Source organism: Typopeltis vanoorti, chromosome 19 (assembly GCF_054136105.1).
Source record: "Typopeltis vanoorti isolate ZY-2024b chromosome 19, IOZ_Tvanoo_1.0, whole genome shotgun sequence".
Lineage (NCBI taxonomy): Eukaryota > Metazoa > Arthropoda > Arachnida > Uropygi > Thelyphonidae > Typopeltis > Typopeltis vanoorti.
Window position 1 is genome coordinate 94,271,967 of NC_143567.1, and position 15,922 is coordinate 94,287,888.

A 15,922-nucleotide genomic window follows, 5' to 3' on the forward strand; every position below is an offset into this window, starting at 1 on the left:
TCTTTGCCATTCAGGCTTCTTACATTGATAGTACCGATCCATAACTCTGGTGATGTTGAGTTGGGGTTTGTTTTCAGATTTGTTCCAGTAGCTGACTTTTCGCTGTTCTCCCTGGTTCCCTGGCGAAAACAACGGGGGCCTTGTTTAACCGGGCGACGCCCCAGCCGGCATGAAATTTTGTCATGTTGTACCATCATTTTTTATTTTGGTTTAACCAATAAGAATACAATTTGGTCGGCTAAATCCCAAAATCCCAAATTAAGAATTTTACATACTCGAAAACAAGAGATACCGAAGGCAGAACTGACAGGAGTGTAACACAAAGATTGATGAAAGCTAATACTGCTTTCAGAACCACAAGAACCATATAATAATAATATTATTATTATATGAATTAGAGACATGGAAGCTGACCAAAAACAGGAAGCTAAGTTAAATAGTTTTCAAACAGATTGTCTGCATAAATATTAAAAATATTTTGTTCCCATCATATAACAAGACAATGACTTAGAAACTTAGCATTGTACACATGCTGAAGAACCGTGCTTCTCTCCTTAGAACAGATCAACAAGTCCTCCAGGAAGAACTATCCCTGATATGTAACAATCTTGCCATGAATGGATTTCCTTGAAGACTCGTCCGCAAGATACTTTTCTCTGACCCCCCCCCACAAAGACAACGAGATGACATACGTTATATTTCTACCATCGTCATTCCATACTCTTAGGGACAGTTTCCAATAAGATTGCAAGACTCCTTAGACCACATAAAATAAGAGTGGCCTTTAAACCTACAAAAACGATTAGGCAATTCTTAAGATCTCCAAAAGATAGCCATCCTTTTTTCAAATATGCTGGAGTTTACAATATACTCTGCTCGTGCAGCTTGAATTACATCGGCCAGACTTCAAGGAGCCTTGAAATTAGGCAAAAAGAACACATTGGTGATGTCAATAATAACAGAGAAGAAAAATCGGGGTTAGCTTTTCATTTCTCAAGAATGAACCATATCATAGAGTGGGATAGAAGCACAATTCCTTACATAGAGGAGGACTTCCGCTCCCAAATTTTTAAAGAAGCTACAGCAGTTGCCCGCTGTATACAAAACCTTAACAGGAACCAAGGACTAATCTTGCCCGTGATCTGGAAGACCATTATTAGATCTCTTAACTCACCAGAACTGAATTACAGTGCCAACTATAGAACGTTCCTAAATAACAAGTGAGATCATGCACGCTCTATGCATGTATTTTACGCGCTCTGTTCTTTGTCTAATATAATTGGAATCGGTTGATTATAGTTTGTAACAGTTTTTTTACTTTTTAGTGCCTTACATCAGTTATGTACCCTGAAGATGCTAACAGCCTTAATTGGTGAAACTAGTTGGTATAACATAGTTGTTTATTATATGTACTTGATCAGTATAGTCCCATTAGAAGTCATTCCAGAGACAATGACTTATATAAGCTGACTGAGCAAAACAAAAAGTATCACCAATAAAATAAAAAAAAATAATAATAATAGTAATAATGCAGATGGAAATGAATTGGATACATACTCAGAATGGACAGCAGAGAGATTCCTAGAGTGATTTTGATATGGATCCCAGAAGGAAAAAAGGAAAAGGAGATGAACAGAGAAAGACAGAAAAGGAAAGAAGAATGGCTTGCTGGCAAAGTTAGAGAGGAGCTGAACTGGTGGCTCAAGATAGAAGTATCTAGAAGAAATGGACCTTGGCATGAACAGAAGTAAACAGCTGGGATGGGTAATTGTGTGATTGCTTTGCAAGTACTTTCTAGTTAAACAGAAAAAGTATAATGAACCACTTGGTAGGTTATTTGTTAGTTTCTTATTTCTGTAGTGAAGCGTATTATACTTTGGACGTTGGCTGTTCAAGTGCACTAAAAATGTATCTCGTGTTACAAAAATAAATAATATATGTAAGGCTCATAGATTTATTTACAAAATTAGATAAAATTTCAACATTTTTTTCTGTCTAATTAGTTGTCAGCATGATCAGGAAAAATGCACTGGAGAGCATAGATAAATATGTGAACATTTATCAACAGTTTTAAATGAAAGCAATTGATAACATAATAACTAATCAAGATGTGTCATGAGATATATCATGTGTGTATCTTTGTTGTTGCATAACAGAGGTCTTGTATTTTTCACTAACAAATAAGAGGTTTCCAGATGTCATGAAGTACACTAGTACCAATGTTTTATTGCAGATGGAGGAGCAACTAGAGATGTTGATATCAGGATTCAAAAGGCAAGAAGTGCATGTGCTAAACTTAGTAGAGTATGGAAAATGAAAAATATTCACACAGATATATTTAATTAATGTATTAAATCAGTTCTTTTATATGGCTGCAAAACATGGCTAGTTTCAAAGGAAATACAAAGAAAGCTACAAACATTCATAAACTAATGTCTGCAGAACATACTTTGAATTTGGTGGCCACAAATTATTACTAATGAAGATCTCTGGAAAAGAACAAATCAGCAAAAAAGTCAACCTTGAAATCAGAAAATGAAAATTGAGATGGATTGAACATACACTTAGGAAATATCATCAAGAAACCTGTCATATAGCCCTGGAATACAGTCTAAAAAAAAAAAAAAAGAAAGCCTGTTCATCCTAAAAATGCATTGTAGAGATTGACTTCAATGGAATGTGAGCAGAAGAGTTTTGCTGAACTGATACCAATAGCAAGGATAAGGAACTGATGGAAAGCATTTACAGACTCTCGATGTTCCTGATGGAATCTGGGAGAGAAGTGTTGTTTATATTATAAAGCACTTATCAGTGTAGTTTGGCAGCTTAAATCAGATTAATAAGCACCCCTAACTTAAATTGTTATATTGCAGTGAATTATGTCATATTTAATTCTCTCAAGTGGATTTGGTAGCTTGTAATAATCGATTGTTAGGATAAGAATGTTCAATATTCAGGTAATAAGTCATCATCTTCCGCAGATTCCAGATATGCACACTCAGGGGATGTACAGGATATTGTACTACATAAAAAGCTTTCAACATAACTAACTTCCTATCAATAACTCTAATTTTCCTCCAAAATCTGTTATATGTCAGCACTCCAGTATTGTTGGATCTTTTATTTTGGTCTTCTAAGGCACTCGTTACTTCATCAGTTCACTCAGATCTTGGCCTTATTCTGGATCTTTATCCTGGCAAAAAAAAAAAAAAAAAAGAAGAAGAAAAAACACTTGTTTGTTTTGCTAACTTTTCCTCTCCCATTCTGTTTAAGTGTCATATAACCTCAGCTCTCCTAACACATTCCTGGATGCTAACATCAAGTTCTTTCCTAATATACTCAGTTTTTAATATGATTTGGCCATTGATGTCATCTGTTTACTTCTGTAACCTTTCTCAGAATTCTCTTTGATCAATGCACATACACTGTTGATCAGATACGAAAGTTAAAATTAATTCGAACACTATTTTGTATGCAGCTAATTTCTCTCTTATTCCATACAAATTAATTCATTTCACTTCCTACAATACCATCTTTGCTAATTCTGTTGTCTGTGTCCATGTTTTGTTTGTCATCTCTACTAAAATTGTACCTATATAGCTGAAATGTGTTTACTTGTTCTGTAGATTCACTTCTCCATTCAGGATGCAGCTGATATTTTCAGTGTTACTACCTATTTATAGTCTTTGTCTTTTTATTGTTGATGTTCATGCCAAATTTATTAGCTGTTATTTAATTTGATTAGGGAATCTGCAGGCTTGTGTTTGATTTATTAGAAGTATAACATCTTTTTGTGTTGTTCCCACTTGTGAAAGGTTTATTGTATAAACTTATAGTCCAATTAGTACCATGGTTTTGGTAAGGATTTTTTTCTCTTTTTATAAGGGGCCATCCAAAGTTACAAAAGGAAGCTGTGAGCAAGAGGGTGAGGAGTGGTTTCTTTGCTTGGAGGGTGGTTGAACCTTGGAATGCATTGCCTGAGAGTGGTGAGAGCAAGAACGATCAATTAGTTCAAGGAGTGGTATGATAGACTTTGTGTTTCCTAATGAGTCTCTTGAATTCTCCCACAATGAGTCTGTTGAATCCATGGAGGCCTGAATAATAATAATAATAATAATAATAATAATTATATATATTTTTTTTTTTTATTTTTAATTTATCCTACTCATCAAATATGAACTTTTTTCAAGTCACTTCAAGCCTCCAATAAGTGGCCTCATGCTTAGGGATCCCATTTTTTGAAAACAAAAAACCGGGACACAATAAATTTTGTAGAATTAAGGGTTTATAGAAATAAATTTTATTCGTTAACATTATGCATTTTAAAATAAAAAAAATTAAATATTTATTTGAATTTGATTTATTAATGTAGATAACATTAATGTTTATACGTACGTCAAATAAATAGAATTCTAATAACAACACTTAAACACAGATGACAATATTTAAACACATAACACTTAAATCAAACATTAATAAGTATAGGAAATATAAAGACATAGAAGAAAGATATAAAATGTTAATATGTCAATAAAACAGGAACTACAATGTAAATACAATAAAATATGAACAACACGAGTGGTATAACTTTATTAATTTAAAAAATACAATATTTACAATTAATACGAGAATACAAGAATACGAAATGAACAGTTCAAAACTAGGTTATATCACATACCCTGTAGCGATATAAAAACAATTTAGCGCATGACGCTTAGTTCGCATGGCATACGATATCCGACGGTCTGAAATGTTTCTCATTGGTTGAAAGAAAATGAACTATCATGGCTCGTTAATATTCAAAAACATGTCGACCAATGAGAAACATTTCGGACCGTCAGATATCGTACGCTATGGGAACTAAGCTTGAGACAAAAGATTGCTAAAAATTACGGCCAACCAGACGAACGAAATAGATGCCGTGGTTGCGATTAGTTAAACATACAGTTGGACGACTGTCTCCCTCATTCTGACATTCTTTTCTCTGGCTGAATGAAATGTATGGAACTAAATCGTTTTCCCAAAATTCTAACATTCTGGTAATTCACTGAACTACAAAATAAATATCGGTACACAATAAATAACGGAAAAAACTCATGTAGAAAGATTATTTATTAGTATAATTTTCGCCTGTGTGTCACAAGCATCTTCAGTACATTAAGCTCAAAATTAAACACTAACTGACAATTCCAAAAAGCGCCACCTAAGTAGCTGGTGTAAGATAACTAAAAAGGTCAATAACTTTCCTAAAAAAAAAAAAAAATTAATACAATAAAAAGTTAGGATAGATTAGCTGATTTGTAAAGTACTATCTCCCATAAAGAGGATAGACGTAAGCTGTCGGATCTGTTTAAGTGAGGAGAATGAAGTAGAGTTTCACATGTTTCTTTGTAAAGGCGTTCCATGAGAAACTGACTTTTGTGAAGAACTCTTGTCTTTCTCCAATGAACTCTGTGTCTAGTGAAGATGGCATGTTCAGAAAGTCCAGACTTTTCAGGTTTAAAGTATTCAATATAAGATTGGTGTTCTTCTAGCCGAATAGAGGCAGATCTTCCCGTTTCTCCAAAATAAGATAATCCACAAGAGCACGGAATCTGGTAGACACCTGGATGATTAAGATGTGGAAGCTTGTCCTTAGGAGAAGTGAGAAAGGTGGAGATTTTTCTAAACGGTCGAAAGGCAACAAAAATATTCAGTGGTTTTAAAACTTTTGCTACACACAGGCGAAAATTATACTAATAAATAATCTTTCTACGTGAGTTTTTTTCATTATTTATTGTGTACCGATATGTCTACTCACGGTTTACCTCTTTTAAAACTTACAAAATAAATATGTCTCTTCTTTTTTGTTTTGTAAACATACATTTTTAAAAGCACCCAAAAATATTACGACTTGTACTTATTCTTATTAGAAATGTTAATATTTTTATATTCTAAAAAATTCCGGACATTTAGCATCCCAAACTAAACATATTGGGATGTATGGGATCCCTACTCATGCTGGACAGTGAAATTCATCTCCCACCTAAAAACTAATCATAGATGTCATACCCAGTGGGATTTGATCCCATATTCTCTTAGTTGGAGAGCAAATGTGCTAACCACTCAGCCAGCCAATCAGTTTGCATAAAAAGAGCTGAGATTAATATCTCCACTTCTTATATGAGGTTTGATATCACTTTTCTTCATAATGTGATCCATATAGATGATTAATAACAGTCGCAATAATGTGCACCCTTGTTCCACATCTTATTTAATATCAGACTATCTTCCTGCACCTAGTTCAATTCTGACAGCCCGTTCACAACTCAAATATAGAGTATGTATTGGTTGATATATTGTCCCAATTGGGTGTATAATTAAAGCATTTTGAACAGCTTTTCTCTTTGTAGCTTGTTGTCATGTGCCTTTCTAGATTTACAAACTCAGACATAGATCCTTGTTATATTTGCATAGATTCTCAACTCTTTGTATTTAAAAGGAAATTGTAATTATGAAAACCTCTATTTTGCCCAAACCCAGCTTGTTCTTCTCCAAGTTTTACTTCCATGGTTTGCTTGCATAAATCTTACTTGGTAAAGAAATTCCTCTGTAATTCTCATATTCAGTTTCATTTCCCTTTTTTTATAGATGGGTACTTTCAGAGCTCTACTCCATTCACTGAATTTGGCCCTCTGACTAGGACTTCTGAATTATGCAGTGTAGACAAAGTATTATACCTCTATATTTGAGTATTTCTGGTTGAATGCTATTTAGTCCAGCTACTTTTTCACCTTGCTGTTTTTTGATGGATGCTTTTCTACTTCAAGTATTGACCTGCTTCTGATTACATTCTTCTTGGGTGTTTTTATTACTGTTCGGTCTTTCATAATAATTATTTCTGATATCTTTATCTTCAGTTTTCATGTCTTCTTTATCATCTTTGATTCCTTTTACAATACTTTCCTCATTTCTAAACTTTTTCAATAAGCAAATAAATACAGGACTCTATCGTTTATTTAACCACATTGGAAGGCAGTGAGGTAGGCATTCTGATAACTGAAATACAGTTACATGATGTTGTACTATAAATCAATTTACAGATGGCTTTGAGATTTTTTTTTTCCATGCCTGAATTCTTCTTTTGACCAACTTTTCCAGTACACCAACACTCCTGAGATGCTAGTTGCTCTATAATTTGCTGCCACAGACTTAGATCCCCTTCCACTCTCTCCTGGGACTTTGCAGACTGATCACCTTTCTCTTTATATACTCTCCACAACTTCTTTGTTTGCAGCTCTTGCTTAATAATATTACTCATCCATCTAACCTCCTGACCTAATTAAAATGGCAAATCATGGACATAGAAAAGGCCAGACATTAGGTGACTAACTCAGTGTATATCATTTCTTTCCTTTTTTTTTTTTTTTTGATATTAGACTATATATATGTCATCATCATCAAATTCCTGCTATGTACCCTCAAGGGGTGTACAGGATATGATAGTACTACATGAAAAAAATTACATCATTATTAATTTCCTATCTACAATTTTCCTCCATATCAGTCTGTTACTTGTCAAGACTACAACATTATTAGATCTTATGTTTCTATCGTCTAAGGCACTTTGTATCGTATCAATCCACCTATATCTTGGTCTACCTCTGGGTCGTTTTCCTGCCAACCTGGCAGAGAACACTTGTTTTGCTAATCTTTCCTCGTCCATTCTATTTAAGTGACCATACCACCTGAGATTAGATCTGCTAACCCATTCCTGGATGCTGACAATATCAAGTTCTTTCCTAATATCCTTGTTTTTAATATGATATTGCCATTGATGCCATCTGTTCACGCCTATAATCTTTCTCAGGACTCTCATATCTGTGGTCTCTAGTCTTTGGTCAAGTGTTTTACTTCTGACCCAGCTCTCAGATCCATAAGTTAAAACTGGTTTGAACACTGTCTTGTATACAGCTAATTTAGTGTTCCGACCAATTTCTCTCTTATTCCATATGAATTTATTCAATTGACTTCCCACCATACCAGCTTTGCTGATTCTGTTTTCTATTTCTATATTTAATTTACCATCTTCAGTAAAAATCGTGCCTAAATAGCTGAAATGTTTTACTTGTTCCACAGGTTCTCCATTCACAACACAGTTGGCATTTTCAGTGATTCTGTCTATTTTCATTTTCTTTGTCTTTTTATTGCTGACCTTCATACCATATCTATTACAACAGCTAATCATTTTAGTCAGAGAATCTTGCAGACTTGTAGCGGATTTATTTAGAAGTATAACATCATCCGCATAAAGCAAAGATCTGACATTAACATCTCCAATTTTGATATCATTTTAATACCACTTTCCTTCATAATGTGATCCATATAGATAATGAATAACAGAGGGGATAATGTACATCCTTGTCTCACACCAGATTTAACGTTAAACCATCTTCCTGTGCTTCTTTCAATTCTAACTGCTGACTTACAACTCAAATAAAGACTAAGTATTGGTTGATATAATGCCCCATTGACACCATATAACTGCAGCGTATTGAATAGCTTCTCTCTTGGCACCTTGTCATATGCCTTTTCCAAATCGACAAAACTTAAATACAGATCTTTGTTATATTCCCATGCTTTCTCGACTATTTGTCGTAAAGTGAAGATCTGATCCTGACAGCATCTATTTGGCCTGAATGCTGCTTGTTCTTCACCAAGCTTTTCTTCCACAATTCTTCTCAACCGTTTCTCAAGTATACTTGCATAGATCTTGCCAGGAACACTCAGTAGGGAAATACCTCTGTAATTCTCACATGCAGTTTTATTTCATTTTATTTTTATGGGTATTATGGGGGCTCTACTCCAATCATCGGGAATTCGTCCCTCTGTCCAGGCCTTCTGAACTATGCAGTGCAGCAACTGTAATACTCTCACATCACCATACTTCAGCATTTCTGGTCGAATATCATCTACTCCTGCTGCCTTTCCACATTTCAAGCCTTTGATGGCTTTTTCTACTTCAAGTATGGATATATATTCCTGACTCCATGCCTGGTCAGTGTTTTTTACCACTATGCTGTCATCACTGCTTGTTTCATTTAGAAGTTTTTCAAAGTAATTATCCATACTTCAAGGATATCTTTTTCTCCCGTTTTCATGTCACCTTTATCATCTCTAACTCCTTTTATAGCACTCTTTCCTCTATTCCTAAGCTTCTTCGGCACCCTCCAGAATATTTTGCCACCTTCTTGATATTTATTTTCTATATTCTTACCAAAGTCCTCCTATGACTTTTGTTTAGCTAGTTTTACACAGTGTTTAGCATTCTTGCATTTGTCTCTATATTCTCTAAGAGCACAAGCTGACTTATTTGACAGGAACTTTTGATATGCTTTTTTCTCCCTGGTGTCCTGCACCAGGGAGAAAACTTCACTATCAACAATAACATAGTCAATGAGACTTTCTTATTCATAGCCTCTTTTCTCCATGTAAATTTGTGCACATTTTTATGTTGGAACATGGTGTTAGTAATAACTAGTCCATGTCCTGAGCAGAAATCCAACAGTTATTTGCCATTATTATTAGCTTTGCTCTTTTCTCCAAATTTTCCCAAAATATTTTTGTATGTCTCACAATCATTTCCTACTCTACTATTTAGATCCCCAACAAGGACCAACGTTTCATTTTTCATTGTTTCAGCTGCTTTTTCTAAAGCTTCAAAAAATTCCTCCACTTCTACCTTAGTAGAACCTTCTGTGGGACCATAGGCACAAATAAGTCTCATTGTCCAGTTCCCCATTCTCATATTTGCCCACATTACTCTACTTGCCTGAATATAACATTTTGTATTTATTGCTCAGAAAGATCTCACCAGTTTTGGTCTTTTTTGTTTCAGTCACCCCTATTATTTCGATCTGGTACTTATCTAATTCCTCAGCTAGCTCCATTTCTTTGCCATTCACGCTTCTTACATTGATAGTATCGATCTTTAACTCTGGTGATGTTGAGTTGGGGTTTGTTTTCAGACTTGTTCCAGTAGCTGACTTTTCGCTGTTTGCCCTGGTTCCCTGGCGAAAACAACGGGGGCCTTGTTTAACCAGGCGATGCCCCAGCCAGCATGAAATTTTGTCATATTGTACCATCATTTTTTATTTTGGTTTAACCAATAAAAATACAATTTGGTCGGCTAAATCCCAAATTGCCAGCCCATCCTCGTTCGTTGAGTATCCAAGTAGATATCCAACAGGGTGCACCACGAGAAGGTGAGGATTGGACATTAGGTCAGAAGCCCTGGTCGGTTCTCCGCATTCCTTTAAAGGCTATGTGGAGGTCTCCTCTCAGTTATTCAATATATATATATATATATATATATATATATATATATATATATATATATATATATATATATCATAAGTTTATTATCTTAGCCATACCATCTAATGGCTATTTTTCCATCACTCCTTTGTATAAGCCAGCTAGCTGGCTGAGTTGTTAGCATATCCGCTCTCCAGCCAAATGGTTGTGGGTTCAAATCCCGACATGGGCATGGATGTTTGTGATTGTCTGTGGAAATACTAGTGGTGGTGGTTGGTGGTAGATGGCGTTGGTGTGGTTGGTCAGTTGGTGGATTATGTGGTGGAGAAAGAGTTATAGAGCAGGTGCCCTCACTCGATTAGTCTTTGGACTCCCTGGAGGTGTCGTATAATAATGATAATAAACCATTTCAGTATTAAGAAGCCACTGGATCTCCTAGCAAATGCTCACTGATTAAATTATTTTAAATAATTAAATTTATTCATTATCCATTTGAATCATTTTGTTATATATAGGTAACCAGGATGCTACCAGGTGGAATAGATATCTTAGGTCTTTATATTTCATCTTCTCCAAACACCGCAAAAGAGTTGGAGTCAAAAATGAGACAGGTAAGTTTTACCTGTAGATATATTTTTTAAACTATTATTAAAATAGAAGAGTTCTCTTAAAGTTAAATTGCCACCAAGTGATTTGGATGACTTCTTATCCTGTATGAAAGAAAACTTGCTTGTTTTTTTCTTCTATCATGCACAATCTAATTTAAATTCAGAGAAATTAGCCACATTTCTTCTCTTCTAATGTAATGATGCTGCCATGTTTATGTTACTGTTAAAATACTATTACAGTGGGACCTTGGTTGTCAAACTTAATTCGTTCCCGAAGGCTGTTCGGAAACCGATTTGTTCGAAAACTGAAACCATTTTTCTATAACAAATAATTGGAAATTGAAATAATACTAAATATTCAAATGGTGAGTAAGGGGAGTCCCCTTCCATAGAAACATCAGGTTACTGTCCTTCTGAGGTTTTTTCTCTTTTCTGTCTCTTGGTACCACGCAACTCTGCTTGAGACACACTAGCCCTCTGTCTCACTAAAAACCTGTCCAATGACATTTTTTTTGCCTGCGTTTTAAAATGTTTCTGAAGTGAGACATGGCACTGTCATTGAAATGGTTTATGATGCAGTTTGCTATAGCTTTGTGAGGGTGATATCTTGCCCCAAAACTTTGCACCTCACCCCATTTTGCACATACAGTGGTATCTCGCTAATCCAAACTAATAAAAACCGTGATCGTTCTGATTAGTGAAAAGTTTGGATTAGCGAGTTTTCTCCGAGAGACAATAATAACTAGTGTTTAAAACAAAATTAATCAGATTCTAATGGTACATCAATTTAATTCTGTAAATAAATTAACTGATAGAAAAAAAAAGGCTACTGCAAAACAAAAAAAAAATAATACAGTACACAAGTTTATTTTAGGAAAAAATTTAATTTGTTATGTACCTGTATTTTGAGGATTCTGATTTAATAAAATTGCATAGTCCAGTACATAACTTCATTTGTGTAAAAAATATCACTTTCTTGTACACAACACAAAAAAAAGTTTCACAAAATAACACAGAAAAAAAAAGTTTTTTTATTTCTTTGTAAAAAAGTCACTGATTTTCTTTTGCTTCTTGGAAGTTAAACTTTTTTCGAATGCTTCTTCTCGGAGCTGCATTAGCAATAAAATTTTGTGGAATAGTGTATCATTCTGCATAGTCCATTCTATATTAAAACTGTCAGCTGCCTCTTCATGTTTTACTTTTTTTTTCTTCGAGTTCTTTATCGTCATCATCATCTTCTAATTTTCTGTAGCGTTATATTTATCATTTCAGCAGCTGATTTGATTTTGAATTCACTTTCGGTTCTATCTGTAATCCATTCCGTAACATCTGTTTATGAAATTTCAACATCTGGATTTATATTTTTAACCAAATTATGCACGTTTTGAATTTCCTCTTTTTGTATATATTTGTGATTCATACCAACAATACAGCACGTACTGTACAGTATAAAAAAAGCAAACTTGAACACAATAAATCAAAATAGGCCTCCATTATAACCATACAATCGACAGTATGGAAAAAATTCTCTGTAATAATAATAAAATAAATAATAATAGTTAAAATAATAATACGTAATAAATAAAACTTTTTTTTCTTTCAAACCGCAATTTGGATTACTGGAGGGTTCAGACTAAAGAGGTTCGGATTAGCGAGATACCACTGTATTTCTTTGATCAAAGAACTAGGAACATCCTCAATCCCTTGCTCTGTGTCTGAAGACATTTCCTCCACCTCTGTCTTTTGCTGCTCCTTCTGAAGGTGTTCCAATTTTTCCATGGTGAGCTCATTCCTGTGATCCTCCACTAACTCCTCCGCATCAGCATTGTCAACTTCCAAGCCCATGCTTTTGCCCAGGGACACAATATCATCAACAAGAGCAACATACTCAGCCTCAATGTCTGCTACACAGTCTGGCCACAATTTCCTCCAGGCTGAGTTCATCGTCCTGTAAGTCACTTGCGCCCAGGCTTTGTCAAGGATACTTAAGCAATGGAGGATGTTGAAGTGATTTTTCCAGAATTCTCTGAGTGTTAATTTTGTGTCAGAGGTCACTTCAAAACACCTTTGAAACAGTGCTTTGGCGTAGAGTTTCTTAAAGTTCAAAATGACCTGCAGGTCCATGGGCTGAATTAGAGAAGTTATGTTAGGGGGCAGGAACATCACTGTGATAAAATCATACTCCTCCGCTAACTCGTCCTCCAAGCCTGGAGGGTGAGCAGGAGCATTGTCCATCACAAGAAGTCATCTAATTGGCAAATTTTTTTCTTGAAGGTATTTTCTCACACTTGGGGCAAAGGCTTCATGGATCCACTCAATAAACAATTGCCTGGTTACCCAAGCCCTACTATTAGCCCTCCACATAACAGGCAATTTACTTTTCATCACGTTATTTTTCTTAAACACCCTCGGATTCTCAAAGTGATACACAAGCAATGGCTTGACCTTGAAGTCCCCACTTGTGTTTTCACATAGCAAAAGAGTCAGCCTGTCCTTCATTGGCTTGTGTCCTGGCAATGTTTTTTCCTCCTGAGTGATGTAGGTCCTCTTTGGCAATTTTTTCCAAAATAGACCGGTTTCATCACAGTTGAACAGTTGTTGGGTAAGAAAACCCTCAGCCTTTGCTTCCCCTGCTTCTCCTTTTAAATTTCTCAAACCCCCCTCTACTAGCTTTGAACACATCAGTATCAGCACTCATACCAGGGTTTTTCTTTAACAGGTCATCATGTAATTGCCTCGCTTTTTCACAAATTATAGCCTCAGAAACACTCTGTTTCTCGTTTATCCAAATCAGTAACAATTTTTCCACTTCTTCAGTCATCTGTGATCTTTGTTTAGTAAGAACTTTCACTCCTCTTGTAACATCAGCTCTCTTAATCCTTCTTTATTTTTGAGTATTGTACATATCATTGATTTCGCCATACCGAACTGCATAGCAAGATTCGAGACACGAACACCATTTTCATGTTTGGATATGATTTCTTTTTTCATCTCTATTGTGGTTCTAACAACTTTACTTTTCGCTTTGCTGCTATCACTATTCTTCTGTGGCCCCATTGTGACTTATTTAATAATAATTTATGGAAAAAAAAAAAAAAAAACACAAAGAAAATCAAGAAAACTCGCTGCAAATCCGAGCAGGTGTCTGCATTTAACGAAGGCTGCCATGTAACTGACGCTTTCCCGCCTTACAGCTCAGCATGCAGAGCACGTGGTTGCCGTTTGCCTGTTTGGGAACCGGGGCTTTTTTTGTTCGGGAACCAAATTGTTTGAGAACAGAGGCGTTCGACAACGGAGGTTCCACTGTATTTAGAAATGTTTACATAGTAAAACTGTTAACTGTAAGCTTTCAATTGAAAAGTTTTTAACAAATCTCATCTAAGGATGGTGGGAAAACTAAATCGCCAAGGCCTAACAAATACACTTGCCCATGGCAAGTAGATTTTGCCACTGGAGACTGAACAAAATATTTTTTTTTTTTAATTTAAGAAAAAATAACTTGAAACATTTTTTTAATTTTAAAAAAAATGCCTAACATAAAGGGCCATTTTAGTAATAAACATTAATGTAACAAATTGTATTTTTTAAAAAATCAGTGTCGTTTTTACATTTCTTCCTCTTGTTATAACTTCTCCTTCTTGGAAAAAGGAGAAGTTATCCTTTATGTGTTCTCCTTCTTAGAGAACACATAAAGGAAGTGTTCTCTAAACAACAATACAGCACCACTAATCACTTTATGGAACTCCTATTCACTTACTGAGTTGGGACATATCATTCAAAATGGGCATGGGAGATAAGGGTCTTGAGCATGTACATTTTTTGTGGCGATTAGGATTTGGCTTAGTTTGTTGAACCCTGTAGATCACAATAAGTACCTTTGGTGGGTGGTGTCAGGAAGATGGTTATCCTCTTTGGTTATAATGAGAATTATATCATGTTATAAATTGATCATCCTTATCTTTATAAGATGATCTGTCTTTTATATTCTATCTAATCTTTAAATGGATAATATAGCTGTAGAGTCTGTTGAAGACTTAATTTCTTTGCTAATATGTGAAAAACTTTCACTGAACTAAGTAGTATTATAAGAGGTAAAAACTGCTCAGAAAAGTCACTTAAAAGCCCTTTCTGGATGAAGTAAAGATTATTATGAATGCACCTTGAAAGAGTTCTAGTATTCATCAAAGGACAGCCCATTTACACACTCATGCTTAAATATCTATCATAAATCTCCTTGAACACCTTTATTACAAACATTCACAATATCTAATGTTAGTCCATTCTACATGCTCACCACGTGCCACAAAAAAAAAACATAGAGCTCACGAATTCCTAACACCACCCCTAGTTAGTTTTTAAAGATGATCCCAACTTTTATCTCCACTATCCATAAGCTGCAAAACCTCACATGGGTTTATATTGTAAGATTCCCTTATTAACTTGTGTGTTTCTGTCATATCTTCTCTCTTCCATTTATTCCCCAACCCTTAAAGACTGCATTTCTTCAGTCTGCCCTTTTTTGCATATATGCACATTTCTATTTATCATCTTGGTTATTTGCTCCTGAATCTTTTCACCTGTATCCCCATTCCTTGGAATCCAGACCATATTTGGGTTACTGTGAATATATATGTGCACAGTTACAAATCTAGTCTTATCAAAGACTTTTGAAATATGAGAATAACCCCCCTTATTCCTGTAAGTTAGTGTTCTCTTTAATATTGGTTATCCAAGTGTGATGACAACCACCTTAATAGTGGGACTCCTGAACTTTAACTCACTGTCTACAATAACCCCTACATCTCTAGCCCCATTAACTGCTTCCAAGAAATTCCCATTGATATAATACTCTGACTGTCATGTCGTTCATTCAAAATGCATAATTTGACATGCAGCAACATTGAACTAAGGTTGTCATTTGCCCATATAACCAGTTTCCTCAAATCGCCTCCAGTGATACTTTATCATTCACAATCCTTATCACTCTCCCTAACTTAGCACCATCATCAAATAATTGA

At 35.1% G+C, this 15,922-nt stretch overlaps 1 protein-coding gene across 1 annotated transcript in view; it reads left to right on the plus strand.

Moving 5' to 3' along the window:
• LOC150096364 (protein odr-4 homolog) overlaps positions 1 to 15,922 on the plus strand; it is a 180,940-nt gene that overhangs the window by 55,157 nt on the left and 109,861 nt on the right. The window contains exon 3 of the mRNA XM_090409180.1: positions 10,812 to 10,907. Coding sequence (XP_090265306.1) covers positions 10,812 to 10,907 — 96 coding nt within the window. The remainder of the gene's footprint in view (positions 1 to 10,811; positions 10,908 to 15,922) is intronic.